The 19,043-nt window shown below is 39.8% G+C and overlaps 1 protein-coding gene across 2 annotated transcripts; it reads left to right on the forward strand.

Annotated features, from left to right (window-relative positions):
- Positions 1–598: 598 nt before the first annotated feature.
- On the forward strand, positions 599–15,037 carry FAM174A (family with sequence similarity 174 member A). 2 transcript variants are annotated; one of them, XR_015261481.1, is made up of 4 exons: positions 599–965; positions 9,909–10,043; positions 10,150–10,264; positions 14,568–15,037. XR_015261481.1 is itself a non-coding variant. In XM_086771055.1 (3 exons), the coding sequence occupies exons 1-3, from the start codon at positions 685–687 to the stop codon at positions 14,587–14,589; spliced, it is 438 nt and encodes a 145-aa protein (XP_086627181.1). In that variant the 5' UTR covers positions 601–684; the 3' UTR covers positions 14,590–15,037. The 2 variants fall into 2 exon arrangements, 1 of the variants encoding a protein (XP_086627181.1); XM_086771055.1 differs by lacking the exon at positions 10,150–10,264 and having other exon boundaries at positions 601–965.
- The last annotated feature ends 4,006 nt before the right edge of the window (positions 15,038–19,043 follow it).

The raw sequence follows: 19,043 nt of genomic DNA on the forward strand, positions 1-19,043 counted from the left end.
CTAAGTCTTCAGGCCTTAATATTTCCCAAGCCCTCCTTTTGCTTATCTTAACCATTTCACAGAAAGGTTAAATAGAGGAGAAGCCGAGCAGATGATAAATCTGGTACCTCATCATCACCACATCATGACCATCCCTCACTAATTAGACCTACAAGTGATCTCAGGCTGGAACTTGGCCCACAGGGCAGAGCCGACGGCTGTGGGTGCCGCCGCTTGCAGCCACGCCTCGGCACCCAGCCCACCTGGCCCACGCAGCCCCTGTCCCGCAGGCGGGCCCGGCTACACGCCCTGCAGCTCAAGCGCTCCCGGAGGAGGTGCAGGGCCGAGGCGGCGGGAGGAAAGCTGGCCGCTAGAGCGGAAGGCACCACCATGCCGGGCTAGGGCGGCGAAGGGGCGCGGCGGGAGCTTCGTGGCGAGCGTCGGCAACTCACGCCCGCTCTGACCGGCCCTACAGCCGCACACACCGCACCGCACCGCACCGCACCGCACCGCGCCCCGCGGGGCCGCGCACGGCCCTGCGCCACGTGACTGCGGCCGGGAGCCGGGCGGGCCGCCTGCCGGCGCTTCCATAGCAGCGGCCGGCGCCGGCCGACGAGCGCTTCCGCTTCCGGCGGCCAGACGGCGGCAGGGCCCGGCCGCGCGTAGGCCGCGCCGGGCGGCAGCGCGGGAATCGCAACGGGCGAGATGTGGCTGCCGCCGCTGCCCTGGCTTCTGGCGGCGCTGCTGCTGCTGGCTGCCCGTTGCGGGGAGGCTGCGGCGGCGGCCCTTTCTATTCGGAGCACCGCCTTTCCCTCTCCGCGCCCCACGGAGGTGGCCGGCGGGGGCGGGACGCGAAGCAGCGGCAGCCGCCTGGCCGAGGTGTCGGCGCCGCCCGAGCAGGGCCAGCCCATGACTCAGCGCGCCCTCTCCGTGCTGGTGCTGGCCAGCGCCGCCCTTATCGTCTACTTCGTGATCCGGACCGTGCGGTGAGGGCGGGGGCCGCGGGGAGCGGGCGGGCGGGGGAGGCGCTGCTGCCCGCTCCGGGCTGCCGAGGGGCCAGGCCTGGCCTTGCCCTGTTGTGGGCTCGGCTTTTGTGCTGTGCTGCGCTCGGCCCCTCGTCGGGGGCTGGCGAGAGGGCCGGTCTCCGCGGCCGGCGGAGAGCGCCGGGGCTGAGGCCTCTGGGGAGCTCCTGGTGCCGCATCCTCGCCGCGCATGGGCGGGAGCGGCGCTCGGTCGGGCTCCGGTGGCGGCAGTGGCGGTGCCGGGCCGGACCTGGCGCCCTCCTTCTCTCTTCAAGTGTCACTGCTGAAATCTGTCAGTCCACCTGAATTTTATTTCCTACATTCTGTGGGTTATTTTTGTCCCGTTTGCAAACTTCTGTCCCGCGGAGCTACGAAATCTGTCCATCTCCCCTTCTTTGTCAGTAAACATCTTTATTTTGTGCTTTCTTTTTCAGTACACTTTTCTGTTTTGCACTCTCTTGAGAAAAGGGCCCCTAAAAAAGCTTTTGCAGTACCAGTCAACTGCATTTATGTTTCTCAGGGAAACTATTGACTACACAACTTTGTGTGCTTTTACAGTTAATTACAGTGTTTGTCACTGTGTTTTGTTCTCTTTGCACTTTTACTTACTTTCTCTCATGCTTAAACTGTGGATTCGTCTAGGCAAGGCCCAAGTCTGTGTTTATGCATAAAGCATATTCATTATGCAGCGAGTTCTCAATGTATGTTTCATTGTAGTTAGATATACTGGTGCTTACTGTGTCTGATACCTTCATTATTTATTCCAGAAAGGTAGCTGAAAGACAGTGATCTGTGTGGGGCACTTACTTAGACTTGCAGTCCGAGTAAACCAGGATTTCCTCATTGCTACATAGCTCTTAGAGATCACTGTTGAGCAGCCTTGAATCTTACTTTCATTAGAATGTGTATCTTGGCGATTATCATATCTTAAAGGAAACAACATAATCTTTTAACCAAATGAAAATGGACAAGAGCACTTTTCAGTGTTCTGGTTCCTCGTAAGAGGAGCCTATTGGATATGGAGTTCTGAGTAGTACTACAGAAAGGCCAAATAAATAAATAAATACATTTTGTTTATTCAGAGGAAAGATCTGTAATTTTAAAATAAAAAGTAATGTCTTTCAAGTTCTGGTAAAGACTCTACCTGAGAAATTTTAACTATTCTCTGTTGACATACCTTTAGCCAAAGCTTTACCTGATTCAGGAAGATGACAATCTCTTCCTTTGTCAATTTTATACATTCTGATAAAGGTATGACTTTTCTGTTTTCGGAGAGGTATGACCTTCTTTGCTGATGGTGTCCTGTAAATACATTTTCAAGAAAATCTCGTGCATGCTGATATGACTTTGCTACTGTCGTTAACTCTTAACTTCTCTCCACGTACGCCACAGAGAGAGTGATGCACTTCACTCCTAAGAGAGAAGCAGCAATCTTTTTTATTGATATAAAATAGTGAGTTGACAATGTTTGATAGTAAATGATGAATGCAGCACTGGTTTAACAAGATTTAGTGGCAACATACACTGGATTATTTACTATGTAGAGGACGGAGTCGCACAAAACTGTCAGGGGGACTCTCCTGTTGAGTTGTGAGATTCAGAAAGGACCCGCTTGCTTTCTGAACTCCTTCTCAGAGAGAAGTCCAGGTGCGGCTGGATCTGATCCTAGTTCCAGACTTGATCAGCATTTTATGTCTGAAGAATTACATGTGCGCAGTGAGTCCTTATGTCTCTTAGCTAAGATTTCGAAGTTTCAACACTCTTATTTCCGATTCATTTACCGAGTATCTGATGCAGTAAGGATTCTGTCAACCTCAAGGATAACCTTGAGAGGCATCCATAACCAAGGGGAGATGCTGACGTGCAGCACGCTGCCGCGTGGGAGAGCTCAAAGGGCTCTTGAGCTGCTCACTATTTATGGAGTAAGATAGTTGATTAATAGTTATATTTGCACACTGACTGTAGATGTTAGCTTCTGCCAAATTTGGCTTATACAGACATTGACCAGCACTGTGGTTAAGGGGGTGCATCACCATCCTTTGGCTTTTGTGTTGTTATCTCTCTCCCCAGAATCCACTTGGAGTTGGATGCAGCCATCATGACCAGAAACATCTGTTACTGATGGTTGTCACTTGAGTAGGGTTATGGGAAAAGTGGTCAGGTTGGGTGGCAGGGAGCACACCATCACAATGCAGGAGATTAATTTTGGTTGGCAATAGTTATGTAAACTATAGCAATCTGCCGTCAACCTTCTCAAGTGATACTGATGATGACACAATTTCTCTATCAGGAAAAAAAAAAAATCGTAATTTAATTTCTAGCTTTATATAGGGACTTGTTGTTTGAACCCACCTTTTATAAAGGTTAGACTGCTTGCACCTCTTCTTCTCCTGGTACACTAATAGCCTAGTTTGGGAGGTATTGTCAGTAGTTGTAACAACAGAAATGGACAGTCACAGAGCGGCAGAGGCTGACAGGCAGCTCTGGAGATTGTCTGGAACAATTTCATGCTCATGGCAGCATCGCCTACAGCAGGTTGCTCAACTCTCGTCCCGCTGAGTTTTGAATATTTCTAATGATGCAGATTCTAGAATCTCTCTGGGCACCATGTTTCTGTGTTTTAGCACTCTTGACAGTAAAAATGTGGGTGTTTGGTTTTTTTGTTTGGTTTTTTTTGTTGTTGTTTTTCTCCAATAACATTTGTGAAAAAAAGTTTTACCTTAGTCTTTCTTAGAGTTCCTTGAAGTGGAAGTCTTGCTTGCATAGGCTTGTTTTGCTGCAATAGCTAATTCTGCCAATTACAGTAGAAGTTTTTGGCTTTTATGGATTTTTATTCTGGTATACATCAAACCCCTTTTATAACAGAAGATTTGCAAAAAAAAATAGTGTATAGCACCAAGATACAGCAGATCCATCAGAGCTAGGAGTAAGAAAACTGAGACACAGTGATGCCTTATTCAGTCTACCACTGGAGTTTTATTGCTTTTTTTGCTTCTTGGTTTCAATGCTTACGTAAAATGTCATGTATGTCATTGCCCTTCACGATGCATCAAAAGGGTAAGGTTACAATTCATACATCCTTTTGGGTTTTCTCCCTGTTACTCTGGAGAGTTTTGATTTTTTAACTTAGTCTGTTGCAGACAAAAGTTTTACTCCACGTTTATGTAGGAAGACGTGCATGGCCTTTGATCTTCGTTCGGTCTTTCTGAGGTGATGAGAAAACAGATGTAGCAGATGAGGTGAAATGGCTTTTCCTCTTTTTAGAGAAAAGCGTCCTGTGTAATTTGGCACACTAAGTGAGAGGTCCAAAATATGTTTCAGTATGAATTATGTATCATGATTTTAATTTAGAACAAATTTCTAGGAAGTTATTTCTAAGCCTTTTGAAGGGTGAGTACTGAATGTCTTTCATGAGCATGAAGTCTATAGCTTATGCATGCCTTTTGCAGAAGAAAGGCTTGGTTAGCCTCAAGTAGTAACTTTTTGTAACAGACATACCTTGTAGTTCAGGAAAATTAGTTTAGTTAAAAACACTAATTAACGGAAAATGTGAATTAACTATACCATATTATCGTGGTTTTGTTTAGTGAGAGGGGGCCTAAGGTGGCAGCTTCTGTAGGAAACTGCTAGAAGTCGCTCCCCTTTGTTCAGTGGACTTGGCCAGGCCTAGGGCGGACCTACTGCTGGCCAAGGCCGAGCTGATTGGTACCAGAATGTCCCGTGATAATGCCTCTGCGATAACGTATTTAAGAAGGGGAAAACAGAAATAAAAAGAGAGAAGAGAAGATGTGAAGAAGCTGAGCAGGGGCAGAGGCGCAGAGGGGGAGGCGCAGGCCTCATGGGCCTTGCAGGCCTCACCCTCTGGCCTCTTGCCAGGCAGCCGACTGGGTCCGACTCGGTCCAGCCCGGCTGCAAGAAGTGGAAAGGAGATGAGAAGTGAACAAGATGTAAAAAAAAGATCCTGAGAGACATCTACCAGCCTGTTGTGAGGAACGGCTGCAGACGCCAAGGTCAGTTCAGAAGGAGGGGGAGGAGTAATGCGGCTCCTGGCCAAGATTCCCCTGCAGCCTGTGGTGACGACCATGGTGGAGCAGGTTGTCCCTCTGCAGCCCATGGAGGTCCACGGAGGAGCAGAGATCCACTTGGAGCCCGTGAAGGACCCCGTACTGGGGGAGGTGGATGCCTGGAGGCAGCTGTGGCCCGTGGAGGGCCCGCTGGGACAGCTGTTCTAGAGGGACTGCACCCCGTGGAAGAGATGACCCACGCCGGAGCAGTTCCACGAAGGACTGTGGCGTAGGGGTGGGACCCCACAAATGAGCAGGGGAGGAATGCGAGGAGTTCTTCCCCCAACCATGAAGCAGCGGCGTGAAACAACATGTGATGAACTGACCACAACCCCCATTCCCTCTTCCCCCCCGTGCCGCTCGGGAGGGGAAGGTAGTAGAGATAATGTTACGCTCGGGAAGAGGGAGGGGTGGAGGGAGGTTATCTTGTTCTCTGTCTCATTCTCCTGCTGTTTGTAGTAATAAATGAATAGTTTTCCCCAAGTCGAGTCTGTTTTGCCTGTGACGGTAACTTTAAGGATTTCTCCCTGTCCTTATCTCAAACCTCGAGCCGTTTTTCCTTATATTTTCTCTCCCTGTTCTCTCGGAAGGTGGGGGGAGTGAGAGAGAGACTGCGTAGTCTGGTCTGATCGGGGCTGAACTACGACACATATTTTGTAGAACAAGGTGTGAGAAAACTTCAGGATGGAACTTTCACAGCATTGAGTCAACTCTAGGACAGATAAAACTTAGTTCTGTCACATAGACTGTTACTGAACTCTTCTATGATATTTTTGCTGAGCTGTGAGTGTTTCCCGTAACTTACTCACCTATTTGAAAGTAGTCTGTCTTTGGAACTATTGAGCAAGAATATCTGAGTTTCACTTTTGAGAAGGCACTTGCTGGCCCATAAGTGAGACCTGTGTGTAGGCTGAGGTGATGGGAGAGGTGCAGTTTCCTTGGCACACACTTCTCTAAAATATTGTGAGGCTGAAGGGTGACGAGTTAGGTTGACAAGTTGGTTTATTGAAGAGTTTGCTAACAGTAAAAAGCTTCTAGTAGAAAGATATTTTACCCAAAAAGACAGGGTGATTAACAATTCCTATGTTATTGAACTGATCTCGTTTAAAGTGTTTTTGGCTTGCAGCAAGGGTAGTACCTTATACCTAGACAAATTAGGATACTGTAATATAGCTTGTTTATTTTCCTCTTACACAGGTGGAAATAACTATGGGAAAATGTAATTTTGTGCTAACATTTCTTTTAGCATTTAGAGGCACTTATGTGTTAAGCTTGCAGTTTGTAATGAGTATGTCACATCTGATGCGTGTAATCATAATAGAAATTCTATGTATGTATTGTGAGTTCTGGTCAATCTTGTATTAATCTAAGGAATTCTGTTAGACCACCACTGCTGTATTTTGTCAGTCTTCTTTTAAGAAAAGATATTGCTGATTATGCTCCCGGAGTGGGATTTCACTTACGGCACTAATACAGTGTGAATTTATCCCAGTGTTTAAATTTAAATTAAATTTTTGAATTTGCTTGGACTGGATTCATACAACAGAGAGTCTTGAACATTTTGGAAAGCATTTACAGACTTGATGAATAGAACTAGCTTCTCTGTGTCATTATTAGCATTGAAAAGCCATCCCGTTAGAGAAGAAAACTAAAAATCTCTTTTCTTTCTGTTTGGCTCTGTTTTTCTCTAATGCATGCAGTATTTTTTTTTCTCTCTGGTACAGTCTAATTACATAGTAGGTTATTTCAGGCTACGTTTACATCTTATTTGTTCAGAATTTCGGTAAAAGAAGGTAAACATTATTTGAAGAGTGTTCCAGTTACATCAGCTTATAAGCAGCCATTACCCTGTAAGTCATACAATGCTATGTTCTACACAGAAAATACATGGAAAAGTCCTTGGAAAAAAACTCTTTTGCTCAATTATTACGCTAAATTAGTTTTCTGGATGGAATTAAGAATAAGTATTGCTGTGACCTTTTTACTTGGTATCAGATTCAGTTTTTATTGTAGTGAAGCCTTAGTCTTTTCTAGAATCCCTTGAAGTGGAGGTCTTGCTTGCATAAGCTTATTTTGCTGCAGTAGCAGTTTCAGGTAAGAATTATGTTTCGACTGTCTTGTTACTTAAAATAAGTTTGCCTCTTTCAAGTGGAGTAGTATTTACACTGAAAATATGTCAGTTTCTGGAGATGTACCCTATCAGTGTGTCCATACCCAAAACTAAATCATGTGAAAATAAAATTGCTTGCCCTATTTCTTTTTGCTTTTTAGTGATTCTTTAGTGCAGATATATTCAGGGGAGATTTGTATTTGATACACCAGATAAGCATTCAAAAATCTTATGAATATGTAATTGAGAATACCATTTTGTACAAGGAAGTTCTGGACTGTAAGCTGAGGTTTAACTGCCTGAATTGACTGAGATTTTGAGGTTCTGTCAGCAGTCGGTTTTGAAATTGTATCCCCCCACTAAAAGGAGTCACATGTTAGGTAGTAACTGGTTTTTTACCTTACTCTGTGGGGGTTTTTTTAAACTCTTCCCACCCTCTCATATCTCTTGCAGTTTTATGTTTCTTTAGTCACTGACCTTTAAACTTGACCTGTTGTTTTGCTTCAATTTTCTCATTTTCTGAACATACACTTTGTTTGTTTTTTTCAACGTCAACATTTGTTAGTTTTCTCTTATTTAGCTCTCTTCTTGGTTTAACAGTCTATTTTCTATGCCGTCTCTGATGTAATTCAGAAAATATCTGTTCATATTTGCTCATGGATTCGTCTATTCCTGTTTGCTGTATTTGAAGAGGATTGAGTTTGAGTGTGTAGAAATAGAACATTAATTTTTTGTATACTTTTAAATCAATTTTCATAACTTTGTCTTATTAGACCCCAAGGTAACCATAGTAACTACAAAGATAAAAATTATCCAGAGATAATGAGTTCATGAGAGGTAAAGAGAGCACTACTGATTTAATGAAATTGGGATTTTGTCCTAGGTTTTCTTCCTATTAGTCACAAGGTAAAAGATTTTAAGTTAGCTTTTGGTAACACACATGAGACTACTCTAATGTCATAGTTATGACCGTATGTGTATGTTGCATAAGCATCTCCAGTATCCTTTTAGGTTTAGTCTTTTGACTAATCTGTATTTACAGAAAGTTTTCATGTCACAAGTAATGCTTTTATCCCTTTTTCAACAGCATTCCTTCGAATCTATAAATTTGTGCCAGCCTTGTGATAAGATTGTTTGTTTTTTTTTTTTTTGCATTAGCTACAGTCTGGACATTTGCTATGACTGTCTTAGGTTATTCTCGACTCATGGTATCAAGTCACTTTCCTATTTACATTGTTAAGTGAAAAAGTAAAGAGTGTCATGAAATTGACAGAAATAATGACTATACAAATAGCATGAACTGCCTCTCCTTCATTTTGTACTTTATTTGTGTTCAAAATAACTTCTAGTTTGTTAGAATGTCCAGGAATGCTTGTCCTAGTGCCAATTGCTTAGCTTCTACTTTAGTAAAAACAAAACAAAAGACACAGTATGTGTGAAACAACCATACTTGCCATCACACTTTCATCTTAAAGTTTTAGAATTTTCTACTACTTGGTGCTTTGAAGTATACAGCTGCTTTCTATGTTGAGAGCTGAAGGAAGAAAATGGAAACCTTGAACTGAAAGGTGAAATTTGTGTCTTCACTATGAGCCCTGGCTTTAAACAATAAAGTTATGTACTTTTAAGTTGTGCTGAAGCACTTAAATTATTATTAGTTATTAGCTGTGAAATATCCAGTATTGAAGTTCCTGAATTTGTAAACACCTTTCCTAGGCACCTTGGGTTTGTAAATTCTGGAGTTTCTAAAAAGAAGGGCTGCTGTCACCTTTGAGTTTAGCACTAAGTGGCTATAAAGTAGATTTTAATCTTTTTAAGTCCAATAGCTTTCATGTAGCTGCTGTTTGCTAGTGTACAGGAGCTGAAAGTGACTGTGTCAGCGTTTTGTAAACAAACACGTTTGCATAGTGTTTACTGAGTAGCTGGTGATCTGAGTTCCTGATCCTCAGAGATTTGAGCAAGGTGTTTTTGATGCATATAGGAGTAGTTTTGCAAAGCCAAACAGAACAGTTTGTTGTGCATTGGCCTTACATGCGACCCAGGCCATGAGAAGCCACAGAAAGTGAGGAAGGCAGATGCAAACAGTTTGTTCATCTGCAATAAGCACTGTGCCTTAATGTTGCCTCTTCTTTCTGTGTTTTGTGAAGCGTACAAGACATTGAGTCTCCAACTTTTCTCTTTTTCCAAAGTGTAATTATAAACAATGTTTTTAACTTTATAGCTATAAAAGACTCCACAACTGATAATAAAAAGTTTCAACATTGCCTATGAGTTGTGTTACTGCTATAGTTTTGTCAAGTTTCTCTCTGATTTGATCTGCTGTTCTGTAGAAACTTATAAAACACATAGAGAATATATAGCAGCAATTTTTTTTTTTCTCATTGTAGCATCTACTGGAACTGTGCTTTTGCATGTATTTTTACCTAGCTCTTGCATTTAGCTACCAAGTGCCTGTATAGACTTTTTGTATTCACTGCAGTAAATCTATACAAAACTGCAGGTGACATTCTTGTTGGCCTTAATCATTTAATGTAAACTCTTGACATTAAGACTTGTCTGACCTCTGAATTTCATAGCGCTAAGTGTGTACATTTTACATATCATAAATTTTAAAAAAAAACTTAGTGTAAGTATCAATATAGCTGTATTTTAAGGGATATTTTTAATATATATTCTTGGACTGGAAAGTAGAGCAGGATTTATAGAACTTAAATGTTTTAAAATACATTTCAGGCTCAGAAGACGAAACAGAAAAACCCGAAGATATGGAGTTTTGGATACAAACATAGAAAACATGGAGCTGACCCCGTTAGAGCAAGATAATGATGATGACGACACAACACTATTTGATGCCAGTCATCCTCGAAGGTTTGTATGTAGAAGCCAAATGTACTTCTAGCAATAGAAGTGAAGGAGTACGGATGATAAGCAGTTTCACTGAGAAGGCTCACTACTGTGTTTCATATGCATGTAGTTGGAGAAGGGATGTCAAGATCACTTGAATTTTAAATGGGCAAGAATTTAGTGAGCAAGAAGATAAAACACCATTTGTCTTCAGCATGTTAAGCCTCAGAGAAATGGAGAGGAAGGTAGGATATTTTTGTTACAAGTACAGTGTCATTATTGAAGCTTATGTTAAAGTTGACAACTAGCTTTTACATTTCTCTATTATTTATTTTTTTAAAAATTTTGGAGGCTCCTTAATTTTTCCTGCATATTCTTTCCTATGATTTCTGCTTCTAGAACCTTCATTCTGCTTTCTCATTGCTAAAGTAGTCAGCAGTTAGTGGATGATGATCCTGCCCCAAGTTTTAGATTTGGTACCGCTACATAGAAAGGTTCATATTCTTAAATCTTTCTCTGAAACTATGTAGATACAGGAAGATTTTGTTATATTTCCTTATTGTCCTTACACTTAAACATTATGAGGAATTCAAATTTAAACTTCTGCAATTCAGACTTTAAAAAGTTTTCCTTATTGAGTAATGACATCACACGGCACGTACAAAAACATCATAAAAAACTTGATAGAATTGTCATAGTCAAGTATCAGAAGAGATAAAATAATTAATTCTGCCAGTTACAGCTAGTAATTGATTCAACAGTTTAATGTGAAACTGAATTAAAGTCTCAAGCAAAGCAATTCAACAGATCCAATACATGAGGTCTCATGCATTAAAAATATTGCAGAAGTCACATGTTCTGCTGTGTGTTAGGAAACAAGTTTGTCAGTAGTTCTGGAATTTGAAGTGACAGGTTCAATCTTTTCTAACTTTTATCTCCTTAGGGGGAATATTTCAGATTAATTTTTTTTCACAAGTCAAAGTTATTCTTTCCTTTTTTCTCCCCTGTACAGTAGAAGAAACTAGTTGGAATATCTCCACTTACTGCTTCTCTGTATTACAGTCATGTGGCACTTAAAGTTACCGCATGTTCCTAGTCTTGTTCTAGTATGAGTTACGCCTATTATGTAAAAGGTAATTGTTCACATTATATCCAGGAGTTCCCTCAATGTAACTTTTTTTTACTAGGAATGAATGAATGTTAATATGGATAGTCTTCATTAACAAACAGTATTATACAGTTAACAACAGTATTGTATTCATGTTATAGAGGTTACTTCATACTCTTGTATGCTTATTTGGAGATTAAGCATGGTTGTATTTGTTGTAAAGCTTCAAGGAGCTGATTATGTCTCCAGAGCAGTATTTTGTCTAAAGGTACTATACTATTAATGTGTTAAATAGGTATATGCACTCTGTGCTCTACTGCAGAGGAGCCTGTTTTAGTAAATGGTTTTGAAATACATGTATCTTATGTGTGTAGATAGGTGTTCTGATCTTTTCTACTGCTTGTAATAAGAATCATAGAATAGTTAGGGTTGGAAGGGATCTTTAAAGGGCATCTAGTCCAACCTCCCTGCAAGGAGCAGGGACATCTCAGAGCCCCGTCCAACCTGGCCTTGAATGTTTCCACAGATGGGGATTTCTATACATTCCCCTTCAAAATTTATTTTGGAAACTCATTCTCACTGAAGTGATTGTCTCATGAATTCCTCTAGTCCCAATGTGGGTTTTGTCAAATTACATACTAAATTAATGTTTTTTGACACTGCAGGTTCTATTGTTCTGTGGTTGAAGTTAATTTCTTAATCATGAACTGAATTAACTTGTATTAAAGAAAACTCTTTATAACTATAGACAGCAGGCTTTGAACTACACTTGCCGTTAACTGTAATAAACAACAACAAAAAAAACCCACCCTTATTATCAGTGTTGTAGTTGGGGGAAAAAAAAAACAAACCAACTAAAAAACCACACTAAAAAGCCCCTGTTCTAATATCCAAATGCTCAGTCCCTCTTTAAATTGAAGTATTGCAGCAAATTATCATTTACTTGAGCTATACCAGGCAATTTGGAAGTATTTGAAAGTAGGTTACCAATCCAGACCATTTTAAAAATAGTCCTTTGGATGACGTATGGTACAAACAGTTTGAATACATCAGTAGTGTTTCATTTGGGTGATGGCATAGCTATTGTAAGATAAATCAAGTATTTATTTTAATAAATACAGTTCCTTACATACTGTGGTATCTTGTTGAAAGAACTTCTGCTAGATAACAGAAAAACAATACCTGATGTTTTGATCCAGGTCCAAAGAGCCTAGAAAAAGTGGAGAGAGAAGTGGCATGTAATGTTCAAACATGTCGTATTCTGAAGTAGATATATCAAGTGATGTAACTTGTGGCATAGGCGTACCTTTATTTTTGCCCTATGAGGCTGCAAAATTACCTAAAATTTGATGTTTAGTTCCAGAGCAGATGATAATGTCAACCTCTCAGTCCATCTGCAAGAAAAGTAATTGTATTGGAGTAACGGAGTGATCTAACCGAACTTAGTTTCAACACATTTCTGTTAACTTGCTGAGAAAAACTAACTAAACAGATCAGAAGTAATACTTTCAGAAGTAAATAACTGTAGATAAGAAAGAAATAAGATGTTACTGTTGTTTCAAGACAGCTAAGAAAGTAAGCGCTTAAATTGTCAAAATGATTATTTTGATATTGGGAGCTTGAAAAAACAAGAACTTCAGTTATGTTGAGTCAATAATATGAATATACTCTGTTTATGTATATTGAGAGCTTGCTCTGTTCTCTTTTATGGGGAGGAGCTCTCAAAATTTTAACAGTTACTTTTTCTCTTGAAGCAATGTTTGTCTATTAGAGGAGAACAGTAGTGAACAATGTGAATGAACTTCACAAATTTCTGTACAACAGCTTGATAAAATGCTGTCCAAACTTTGCCAAGTAATGGCATTGCTGGGAGGGAAGTTTTGAGTACTACTGTAGGGGAGCTTAAAAAAAAAATAATAACAATAATTAAAATCATTAATTGGGAATGTACCTTTTTTTGGTTAATTTCTTTCTCTTTGTTTCAGCTAAGTCTTTTGCATCTGCATTGAATCTTAGTAATCAGTCTTCATACTACTGCTTAACCAAGAATGACCAGAGGGAGTACAAAATGCATAAGTAATCAAAGAGTCACTGAGGACAGCTTGATGATAATGATACTCAGATGTTCTCAGGAGATGTTATTACACTTTGTCCTGACATTTGCAGTAATTCAGTGGTATGGTTGGTTTGTTTTTTTTAAGGTTGCGTAAGTATGCGGTCAGGTGTGGAGCAGCTAAATAGAGAATGAGGAAGATTGGCTTTAAATGTTTTTTTTTTAGTTTAGTCCTTTAAGTAAATCACAGTTGCAGTTTTGCTTAACTGCAGTCAACAAACAACTTATTCCGTTCATAAGTTTCTTACCCTTATAGCACATAATGGAAGGCACTAAAAATTTAAACACTATTACAAGAAATTTTGATCTACATGTTCTGCTGGATTCATATACATTTGTTATGGACAACAAATTATATAAGTATTGTTTTATATAGAAAAAAATATCTTCTTCCTTCTTTTTTTTATGATTTGTTAATTGTCTGCAGTAGTATCAACTCTGCTTTCATTTTTCTTGACTAAAACAATCAAACTCTTTTTAAGGTGATACTCTGCAGCACAGCATGCTTATGTTAGAAATCCCTGTTGGCTTGTTTAGGGTGAGCTGCTAAGTCTGTTTGACTCTTTCCAAGGCTAGGCAGAGAAACCAGCTTCTTTCCTAAAATCAGCAGAGCAGTGTTAGTATATTGCAGTGCTGGTATCATTGCTACTTTGAGTGTTGGTTTTGTTTTCTTCCAAAGCTGTATGAAGAATAAGTCCATAGTGTCCTGTGTTGTAACATAGATGCAATTTAAGCATACTCCCACTGTTGTCATCACCCATGTGCCTCTTCAGGTTGGCGCATCTTACCTGAATGGGATACTTTAGCCATTTTGTTCAATAGCATACTACTACATGTCAAAGTGTGAATTTCTAACCTTTGGTTTCTCATGATGCAACTTTGCCTACATGTCAACTGACATACAGAATCCTGATACCACATCTTTGTTTTTCAAAAATATATCACGCTAATAGTTTACAATCCTTATTAAATCAGTTTACACACTGCAAGGCACAAGGAAAAGCACTTACTCTATTTTTTATAGCATTCCAGTTACCACAGTTTGAATAGGAACTCAGGAGCCTTGAAACTTTAAAAATATATCCAACATGGTGAAAACCCAGGTTTTTTTGTAAGTGAGCTGTCTCTATTTGGGAGGTTAAAATTAATGGAGTTTTGTGGCAGTTTGCTTCACAGTAATATGTTAACAGTGGGTTTTTACAGGCAAATTTAATAATGAAATGTTACATCTCTATTCTTTTGTAATGTTTGATCTTCCAAAATGTAGGCTGAAGTTCGCCTTGGAACAGGGCATTTCAGATTAATGCATCTATTTCTTCTGTTGTAGAGAAGTACGTGCCTTTCAGTGAAAGAACTTAATCTTAGAACCAGAAAAGGAGACTGCTTCATGGGAGGAATAAGAAGCAAGAGGGTATGCAAGTTCTGGGGACTAATTTAATTTATGTATATTATGACATCCTTAATTTGTTGCAATAAATACTGTACCAATTTGTTGTACCTTTTTGTATATAGAGAATTCTAAATGTAAAGCCTATGGAGAGAGAGTGCACTAAAATGAAAACCTATTTGGAAGGGGGATTACTTTTAAAACAGGGTATTTTTTTTGCTTGTTACAAATCTTGTATGCCGTAACTGTGGTATACACTTTTTTCTACAGTAATCTGGAATGTAAACATTTTTTTCCTGATATTAAATTGTAAGTAAACATAGCCTCTGTGGACTCCTCGGAATTGTTAGAACTTGGTTATAGTTCAAGGGGTGCATTATCCTTTACAAATAAAAAGCCAAGCTACTGCCTTTCGTGTTGAGACTTTTTTTAAACTGAATTAACATGTTTTATGTAAACTCTAGTGAACAAATAAAAACTGTTTACAGTGTTCCTAGCATTTAGTGTGATACTTAAACACTTTGTAGATTTTAAGGCTGTTAATATGATCTTGTAAAACACAGTACTGCAACACCTTTTTGCTGTTAAGACTACTGATTACAACTGCTGGGTCAATTTTTTTTTTGTGAGGTCCATCTTCAACTTCTGTAAACAGATCTTGCTAACCAACTTTAGGGTGCTGCTGATGGAGTCCACGTGGTGTCAGTGTTCAGCCCTATGGTGAAGCAGAGATAAACTTTCATAGAATCATAGAATGGTTAAGGTTGGAAGGGACCTTTAAAGGTCACCTCGTCCACCCCCCCTGCAAGGAGCAGGGACATCCCTGACTAGATCAAGTTGCTCTGAGCCTCATCCAACCTGGCCTTGAACGTTTCCAGGGATGAGGCATCCACCACCTCTCTGGGCAACCTGTTACAGTGTTCCACCACTCTCAGTGTAAAAAATTTCTTCCTAATTTCTAATCTAAATCTACCTCCCTCTATTCTAAAACCATTACCCCTAGTCCTGTCACAACAGGCCCTATTGAACAGTCTCTCCCCATCTTTCCTGTAGGCCTTTAGGTAGCGTTGTTTACTTTTGTACTCTTTAAACAATCTAGGTCAAATACTCAATTTACTGTAACTCTAAAATGAAAAAGTGACATCAGAAGCAGCTGTTACTATGAAGTGTGTGGTAATATTTGCATTAATGTAGCTGGCATCCAGGAGTTACATTTATTTTTAGGTAGTGCCATAAAAATTAATAGAACAAGCTTTAAGACCTGGAAGGCCTCATTTTTAAAAAATGTGTTGCAGTTTCCACAGGAATCTTGATAATGCTGACAAAACATTCAAATTCCAGTTCATTAAAATTACTGTGTAAATTTATTGCTAATTTGTATATATCTAGTATCGAGGCATAAACTTGCTAAAACAGTAGTGCTGGAGCACTAAAAGTTCCTGTGTTATGGGCTACGGGGAAAGAGGGATTGTTTTTCCTGCTTCTTCAGTCTCCTCTTGGTGTTTGAACAAAATAGGAGTACCTTATTTGTCTTTGAGGTCATTTCTGCAGTGATGGGGCAGGGAGGGGGTCTGCTGTAAACCCTGTACCAGTCAATTTGCTGTACTGAAACCTACTGGCAGTGACAGTTTTTAATTCAAGTGTGCGTAAGCATGCTGAATGATACATAATCTTGAAACTTCTGTGTACATGTTGTACCTGGGTATATGGCAATGCTGGACCATGCAAAGAAACTAAGACAGGAATAAGCCAACTTAAATACTGAAAGGGGCCTATCTGCCTCAGCTCAGTACTTTATCTGGTCTATTTTACATGTCTGTTTCTTATCCAAGTCAGCTTATTTGGTTGGATCAGATATTTGTGAAGTGCTATTTTATGCCATGTAGATTTAGTTCTCAGACAGCAGTAGTTACAACTGCTTTTTCCTGCTGAAACAACGTTTGGCCTTAATCACTTATGTATCTTACCTGAGTGCAGCATGCATGTTTGAGTTTTTCTGCTAATATTCACAGCTGTCAAATAGCAATTGGTGTTTTCCCTTAGGTACAATTTTCCCCCATATGAGATTAAATGGGATAGTCTGAAATCCTAGCTTTTAGCTCAGAGATTGGAGGCTTATGTGTAACTTCAGTGATTTGCATTCAATTCATTTGCTTCAAACATAAGAAATAAGAACTTCTCTTCCTCTCCTACCTATATAAAAGGTAAGTTCTATTTTGAATTTTATTGCTCTAAATAACTTTTGTTGATTTAGGGCCTTAGATTTTTTTGTAGCAGCACTGGAACCATTCAGTACTAGAAAGCATGCAGAAAATAGGATTCTAAATTAAATATGAATAACTACACATCTGCTCTACATCTGCAAGGAGGATGGAGGTTCTAGAGCTTTGTTCAGCCCAAGCTAGGACATGACAGCATTTATTTTCCCAGAGGTGCTGAGAGCAGGGCTTATTTGCCTGAGCAGCTGTTGTGCTTCTGGCTCCAATGTTATATGGTCTCTACTAACATAATAAAGAAATATCTGAGCTCCAGTGTGCATGACTGATGTAACTAAAGTGTTTATAGTCTTCTGGATATAAATAGCAGAGAGTGATTAAGATTTTAATTTATTACTGTGGCAACTTTTGCTGCCCTTAAGAAAAACCCTTAAATTCACTTGTGTTGGTGTTTCAAAAAAAAGAAAGCTGAAGTAGGTTATAGGAAAAAAAATTTAATTATAAAATGTGTTGTTCCTTATTTTGCTATTTGAATATAAACTAGATTGTCCTTGGTCTGGATACATCTGTCTTCAGTATCTGTGAAATTGAAATATTTTCCTCAATTTACAGTACTGTTCTGAAGATACTGTTCTTTGCATTTGCGTGGCTAGATACCATAACTCAAACCACAAATAAAATTGTTCATAACATTTCAATTTTAAGTAAAAATTAAAATTCCCATGTTGGATTAAGTTTAATCATCTTTCTAAAATCATAAAAGGGCAAAATTCTGATTAAAAATGCAAATCACAAAGGTTTGGTTTGAGGGTTTTTTTCCCCTCTAATTTATAATCATAGAATCATAGAATGGTTAGGGTTGGAAGGGACCTTTAAAGGTCATCTTGTCCAACCCCCCCTGCAAGGAGCAGGGACATCCCCAACTAGATCAGGTTGCTCAGAGCCTCATCCAACCTGGCCTTGAACGTTTCCAGGGATGGGGCATCCACCACCTTTCTGGGCAACCTGTTCCAGTGTTCTACAACTCTCATTGTAAAAAATTTTTTCCTAATATCTAATCTAAATCTAGAACTTGAACCAAGCAGTTCTTCCAGAAAAAGGAAGTTTTAGAATTGAAGATTCAGGCTATCTAGCTGGGTGATGTTGCAGTTGTCACTGTTCTGTCACCTCAGTTGTGCTTTTGAGTGTAAGAGGTGTTAACGCTCTCCATAGTAAAGTAACTACGCTCAACACTCTTATGCCAAAGTGTGAGACTTGCCTTAAATATGAAATTTTAAAGGAAAATCCTGTTGGGACATTTAGGATTGTCATTTTCTTTCTTTTGTCACAGCAAACACAAGTTCAGTTTTGGGTAGCACTCATGCCATTCTCCAGTGAGCAAAAGCAAGAGAAGTCTACTGTAAATGTGCTTTATTTAGCGAAGTTAGATTTACAGCTTCTTAAAATCTGTTTCTGGTTAAATGGTGAGGTGGTAATAGTTTTACATTTTCAGGATTCAATTTAAATATTTGGTTTGGAGAGTCTTTTTCATTAAAGTACCAGACTGACAGTGGACTACAGTGGACAGTGGTCTTGTGTGCAGAGGCAGCAATATGAACTTGTCTACGCTTCAGAGTGAAGCTGCAACTCTTAACAATGGCAGGAAGAGAGCACATGCTTTGTGCATGCTTAGGCCTTGACCAACAAGACCATTTTGGGTCGATAACAGAGTGACCTATTTTGACAATTATTGTTTGTGCCAATAATGTCCTTTATACCCTTCAGAACTGTATCTTGTTGACATATATTCTAGAAATCTGCATGGCAGACTTGTCAGAGGCTCTGTGACTGTGCACTGAAATAACACATCCCCTTAAAAAAATCTGTAGCATGTGCAAGGCCTCCAAGGTATACATATCTCTCTTCTCCCTAGGTGGCAATCAGGAATCTAGTACCTAGGATGTTACTTGATCTTAGGAAGAGGTCATAGGGATGAAATATGTATGCTATAAGAACTTTACTGACATGGCCACGTCGTATTTTCTAATTACTTGTAACAGCTTAAAGTTTACAAAATGAGAGCTACTGACTATGGCAAGACTTTCACAAAAGTGTTGGTGGTTGTGGGAAGAAGATGGCACTTTCGTAATGCAGAAAGTCCTTAAAAATTGAAGGAAAGCCAACGTTCAGCCTATGTGTTCTTAATGGGAGGAGTGGTATT

This window comes from Chlamydotis macqueenii, chromosome Z (assembly GCF_036417535.1).
Source record: "Chlamydotis macqueenii isolate bChlMac1 chromosome Z, bChlMac1.mat, whole genome shotgun sequence".
Lineage (NCBI taxonomy): Eukaryota > Metazoa > Chordata > Aves > Otidiformes > Otididae > Chlamydotis > Chlamydotis macqueenii.

Coding starts and splice junctions, on each gene's coding strand:
- FAM174A (XM_086771055.1), top strand. CDS start 685: ATGTGGCTGCCGCCGCTGCCCTGGCTTCTGGCGGCGCTGCTGCTGCTG. Junction 966..9,908: donor TTCGTGATCCGGACCGTGCG/GTGAGGGCGGGG, acceptor AATACATTTCAG/GCTCAGAAGACGAAACAGAA. Junction 10,044..14,567: donor GATGCCAGTCATCCTCGAAG/GTTTGTATGTAG, acceptor CTTCTGTTGTAG/AGAAGTACGTGCCTTTCAGT.